A 6,419-nucleotide genomic window follows, 5' to 3' on the forward strand; every position below is an offset into this window, starting at 1 on the left:
AACAGAGAAATAATAAATTGGCTTGTCCGTAAGGTGAGAAATAACCTGAGCTGCTTGTTTATAAGATTGTGCTTAGGAGACTCACTTCTTCAAAGCACTGTCAACTTAGTAATCACATAGGAAGTAAAATTCACTTTTCTCTGGGCAGTTTCAGGAACAGAAAAACTGGAGCATTTGTGAAAGTCAGTAGCAGTGGCATCTCAGGTTATATGCAAGTGACACTGTCTAAAGTCTGCAAAGCTTCTTGAAACAGGGAGGTCCTTAGGAGCTTCTCAAATTCCTGTACAAAGTGCTGCTTAAGTTACCTCTGTTTGCCTTCAGTTCCAGTGATGGAAATGGAGAGTTATAACTCCTCCTATTGTTTGTATGTTCACAAATGAATGTTTCTGTTTGGGTGAAAAGATGCTTCGGGTGGCAGAGGGATGTCCAAAGCATTGTGTCCTGATACGTGTTCTTTTCATTTCAGGCAAAAGTAAAGAGGCAGAAATAAAGAGGATAAATAAAGAACTAGCAAACATTCGGTCAAAATTTAAAGGTAAGTGACTTGACCATACTATACTATATATATTTCCATAAGACTTTCTTTTATGGGGTTTTGCTTTTACATGCTTGGACATCTTTTGTCAACTGCTGACTCAAGCAAAATGCTGGAGTAGTCTATTAGAATTACTGATGGAAATGTTCTCTTAACTCTAGAACCTTCTGACAGTCCCTGTGATTCTTGGCCATAACAGAAGCAAATTTCCTCCTCTATCAAAGAATTGAGCTACTGGTCAAAAACTATTTCTAATACTTTCCCTCCTAACCACGTGACTGCTCAGCTTGTTTGTTTCCAGAAAGCTGCGAGGCTGTGAATAGTTTGAAGTAAGATGGATGGATATGATTATTTCCAGTAAAACAGCATCTGTTTAAGCTTTTCTTCCTTCCTCCCTCTTCAGCCCTGAGCCTTTTATGGAAGTAATGGGTTAGGCTGTCTTCTAGCAGAATTAAATTAAAATGTGTAGTTGCTGAAGCTATACATCTTGACCACAAGCAACAGCAGTACAAATTATTCATATGAAACAAAGTATATGCAGTAACTAATTTCAAGAGGCAGCAATTAACTTTTAAACAACACAAGGTAAAACTCATGCTGTTAGCTGTATTCAAGTTGTGTATGTGATTTCAAAGTTTAAAGATTCTGAGGGGTTGTTGGGATGTTTTTAAATAGAATTATAACAGTTGTGGCTGTGGCAGCTTTTGTTTAAATAGTTCTGGGGCAGTGTGTGTAGTTAGATACGGTATTGCAATGTGGAGATCATAAGTGTGCCTTCAGAATCTGCTGGATTTGTAGTAATTCATTTACCACAAATGAACTGGCTATCCTGGCTTAGAGTAGCATATCTGTTTGGTATACTCGATGCATTAACAAATAACTGAACAAAGTTCCTGAACTTTGTATGATCTGTGGCTATATTTTAAGTAGTATGTCTCTTAAAGGTGTACAAAGACCTGTAGACCTTTAGAAACCTGAGTGTCATCAACAGCTTAGAAGGGAAGAGTTAACCACAATGCCAGACACTTAAGAAATTCTTCAAAATTAAAAGCCATCACATGCCTCTTTGTTTACATTTTTTTCTTAGAAAAATAGGTAAAAGTACATGAACAGTTAATTCTTCTCTGCTTACTCATGATCAGGGGTCAAATTATCATAGGAATCTCTGGCTATGTAGAAATATAAATCAGGCAGTGTTCAGAGAATAGAGGTGCTTTCAGCAAAGTAGTGTCACAACTTTAGCCTGCATACCTTATGTAGCATCCTTTAAGCACTATTTAAATAGTTTTGAATAAAGGTCAGTATATGCTCATTCAGTAGCTTGAGTGGAAGATGGCTAAACCTTCTTGTAGCTGATCTTCATTATGGTTTCTTACTATATCTGTATGGATTTTGAGTGGAAAATTTTAATTACCTGAAGACAGTAACTTGATGAAGCCTGAGCAAAAACGTGTATGTCACAATTTGTAAAAAGTTGTGTTTAGACAACTTGTTGTGTAACTGCTTGAGGCCATGAGAGTGAGGAGCTGATAGCTGTGTTATCTTTCTGCTGCAGGAGTCCCTCATGGACTTCATGCTTTGTGGTTCTTCCTTGCAGAATGGTTATATAAAAATTAAGAGACCTTCATATGCATTTTACTCTTAGTTTAAATGGCAATTACTCAGTTTAGCCTAGTTTCTTTTGATGCAGCTCTGACCTGAAAATGTTTTTAAATAGTTTGGATTAAGACAAATGTGTAATTGTGAACTTAAGATGAAGTCCCTTGTTAAATAACTGTGGTGAATACCGGTGCCCTGAGTTAGTGGTCCTTCCTGGCCAAAGATGCAGCTTTTGGACTGGCTCCATGGCTGTAATCAGGGAAAGGTCCAAGAAACAAGACGTTTTGACAGAGAAGTTCTTGCATGACACTAGTGTAGGAGTCTGGTCTTCCTCGGGGCCTTCAGCACACAGTGTTGCATTACCTGGATGCCCATCCCATGTAACTTGCAAGGTGTATTCTTACACTGTTGCAGACAGAGCCTCAATATTTCTACCTTTGTTTTAGCATGCAAGTAGCTGTCAAGCCTGATACCTGCCTTACCTTTGGGTAACTTGTTGTTGAAAGTACTCTTGTATTTAACAAGTTGGGATAAGGTTTCACATCTCTGCACAAGCAATACTTTCCTTGGAAACAGATGGAATTTGTGCTATGGCTTTGGGTTCTGATCCAGCTTTTGTGCACCAAACTCAGCAAGAATTTAGAATCTCTGTACTTAAGGTGACTGTGTCTCTTGTCTAAGCATGAGGAAGCTCCATTGCTGAGGTCACTGTGTCCTTGACAGTTGCTTTAAGTGCTTCTGCATTAACTGAGATAAGAAGAATGTACTAGAGAGAAGCTACACTAGTGTGATAAAGGAGAAGCTGTAGGAGTAGAGTGTGCCGAGATGCTATTCCTTCTGTTTTACATGTTCAGACTGTAAGCTGATTTTGCTCCCATGCTTGAACCAAACTAGAAGTCTCAGTGTTAGAGCAGTAACTGCTTTGGGAGTGAAAAAAGTTTATTAAATTGTTGTGTCACTTTGCTCTCTCAAACCATAATTTGTGTATTAATGAAGCTATCCACAAATCTGTAAGCTGTTTCCGTGGTCAGAGGAACTTTGTTCTCTGCCTGATTCAGGCTTGTTCTTTTTTTCCTGCTCTGGCATTAGAATTTAGTTTTGTTCTGATTGCTTAGTAGGGTTTGTGTTACAAGAGTGGCTGCTAGATTTCAGACATGCTTGTGTATCTTCTTTTTGGCTTGTGCAGAAGTACCCCAATGTGAGTTGTTAATTGTTGCTTTTTTTTTGTTTCTTTTTTTTTTTCTTTTGCTGACTTGGTTTTCCATATTTGAGCAAATCTTCTCTATTATCCCAAAATACACAGTAACCCTTTGGAGGAGGTTAAGATAAGGCTCTAAGTAGCTGTTTTAAACTGAAGCTGTGTAACTGTGAACTCAGTAAATTGCTTTCCTGGCAGGCTGTGAAAGCACAGGCTTTATATTTAAGATGGGCCTGCTTAGTCATGCTGTCTTTGATCCGTGTGGAGGCAATTGCACAATGAAATCATAGTGTCTTCAGTGACAAACTGAATTGTTGGAAGTAAAATCAGGCTTCAAATATGACAAGTATGAGTTGTAGGGCTGATCTTTTTTCTGATGCTAGTAGTATGGTAAATAAATACTAGTTTATGGATTTGTATGGGTTGTTCAGCACAATTATTCAGCATTTGATGTAGAGGGCTTGGACTGTCACCCCTACAGAAATACAGATCTTGTCTCAAAGTATAGCTACATTCATAAAAATCAAATTCAGTCCTGTTAGCCTCTAAGCTAGTAATAGCCTTCTGATACAGTATATCCCTGGATTGCTGCCAACTGCATGAACAGAGGTCCCTGTAGGAAGGAAGCAAAGAAACAGTGTTGTCCATTCTGTTTTGCAAAAGGCATTATTGTGGTTTCAAAAGCTGTGATTTTAAGGCCATGTGAAAGCTAGTGAGATTAGACTTGTCAGGCTTCCTTATCTACCCCCAGTGAACATCTCAAGGACTAAACTGTTTTTCCTGGACCCCTCTTGCTGGTAGCAGGCTCAGTAGCAGTGCAGCACACTGGCTTTTCAGTACACTGAGTTAGCTTGAAAACCAGGTGCTGTTCTTTAACTTATATTCCAATCTAGAGCTGGAAGCTGCTGCCTGAGAACCAAAAGGTCTTAAAATACTTTCTTGCCTTACTTCTTTTCAGGGGGCTGTGTGGTAGATATGTATGAGCAAGGAAAATCAAAACTTCTGGTTCAAATGCTAGGGAGGTTATACATAGAAATTTGGAAATAGTAATTATTTCTTAATAGTACTCATTGTTAATCAGCTGTTAATAATTTCTTTCTTAGCCAAATAACTAATAAAATTTTCAGGAAAAGCAAGTAGCCTTTGAAATGCCCACTGTGCTGAAAACCTGCTGACATGTATTGTGAATCCTTCCTGTTTCTGCTGACTTGATTTGCAGCACTTGCAAATGTTCCCAAAAGCATTTGAAAATGAGCTGAGTTAAAAGAAATGATTGTGTATTGCAATAAAGATAACAGAACATGTGACATTTCCTTCTGCTCTTGTTCAGATGTTTGCTTGGGACTGGGGGAAGCTGTACTATTTTGGCACATACTTAAGCAATGAGACTTGTTAGTAATGTTTAAAATAGAACCTTTAGAACTCTCCATAAATGTGACATGGAAGCGAGTGGAATAGTTAAAATTTCAATAAGAATCAGAGTCACGGACTTCTTCAAAAGACAGCTGGAGTTAGACAACTACTGTGAGACCTTTGACTGAAGTTCTCTTTTTTCAAATTCTCAGATAATTAAATAATTAAAAATTTTAAAACCCCTGATATTCTGTTATTGCTGGGAACTAATAAGACTTTGAGGAAGAGCTGTAGGAAGCTAACTTGGCCTAGTTTATAAACCTGCCTGAGAACTCTCACATTGCCTTCACTTCTGTATACAAGGAACAGGAGCTTTTGAAAGCAGTCAGTGTAGCATTTTTTCTGTCTTTGGAAAAGGTGTTTCAGGTACCAATTTTACAATATTTTTCTTTGATACCACATGGTGGAGAAGGAAGCTGCTTGTTAGTAGGATGGTGATATGTTTTGTGCTTGATTCCATGGTGTAGCTTCTATCAAAAATTCTTCAAATACCCTGAGATCCAAGGACCTTGCTAATCTGAGCTCTTAAAATACTGGGATCTTGGAAGGATGTAATGTTTTAAATAGCTGGGTCCTAAACCTAAAAAAGGAATTGCTAAACTCTGACAAATAGTTTGTTGTGCAAGTTGATGTGGTTCAAAGTATACATATTTTCATCCTTTATGTTCTTCATTAAGCAATTGGGTTGCAGTGTTCTGTACTCCCCTTTCCTTTCTGGTATCGCAAAGTCAACACCAGTCATTTGAGAATATAAGAGATTAGATTTAATACTTGTAACCTTTGTATATTCCTGGTGGATTGTACACTGACAGGCAGCTGCAGTTCAGCCTCTTGGCCTTCTGGGAGTTTGGTCTTGGAGACTGGTTGGGGTGTCTTCACTTGTGGTGATGTTGATGTGAAAGCTACTTTCTGATATCTTTTGGTGTATCTGAATCTCAGAGAAGCAACTCATGATATTAATGCTATCCAATAATTACAGTAACTCCTCAGTTATGTAGAGCTTGGCCACTAGAGTTAGACTGACTAAAATGGATTCAGCTTATTTAGTGCTCCCTTCTGTGAGTCACAGTAATATGGCAAGAGCATCACCTCTTCCTTTCATCAATCCCCCTAGAACAGCTGGCTTGTCAGGAGTTAGAGTGGTTTTTGTTGCTAGGTAATGTAAAGACCCACTGGTTTGTTCACTGGTTATTTCTTTTCCTTCTGGATCTCATGTAAATGACCAATTAAAATCAAATCTTAAGAGTTTGTAGAAACTCTTCCTAAGCAGCTGAAAAAATACTAGTAAACTAAAGCTGTCACTGCCTTTCCTGTGTTTTGTTTTTGGGTTTTGTTTTCCTTGCTTCTCCTAAGGAAAGGTATCTTTGATCTGCATCTCCTTGCCATGGTGGGATAGGAAGAAGGTTCTGCTCTTGAGTGCCATTTCATTGGGAAAATAGTACAACAGGAAGTATTTATGCAGAATACTCCGTTGTTGCTTACACTATAGTTTGGAGGTCACAGCAGATAAGCAGACATGGTGAATTATCTTCTCTTTCCTCTGGCCATATTGCTTCCAAAGAAGGGGAAAAAATATATTTCCTACTGGATGTTTTCCTCTGGTTCATCTAACAGTAATTCTGATGTCTAGGAGAACAAAATTCCCTACATTTGTTTGCTGACAGAGCAGGGAAA

General features: G+C 38.3%; 1 protein-coding gene across 2 annotated transcripts in view; it reads left to right on the plus strand.

Annotated features, from left to right (window-relative positions):
* Positions 1-387: 387 nt before the first annotated feature.
* AP2A2 (adaptor related protein complex 2 subunit alpha 2) overlaps positions 388-6,419 on the plus strand; it is a 31,142-nt gene continuing 25,110 nt past the window's right edge. For both annotated transcript variants that reach the window (XM_031055698.1, XM_031055699.1), the window contains exon 1: positions 388-535. In XM_031055698.1, the coding sequence (XP_030911558.1) occupies positions 403-535 (133 nt within the window). In that variant the 5' untranslated portion in view covers positions 388-402. The remainder of the gene's footprint in view (positions 536-6,419) is intronic.

This window comes from Geospiza fortis, unplaced genomic scaffold (assembly GCF_000277835.1).
Source record: "Geospiza fortis unplaced genomic scaffold, GeoFor_1.0 scaffold66, whole genome shotgun sequence".
In the NCBI taxonomy this organism is placed as follows: Eukaryota; Metazoa; Chordata; class Aves; order Passeriformes; family Thraupidae; genus Geospiza; species Geospiza fortis.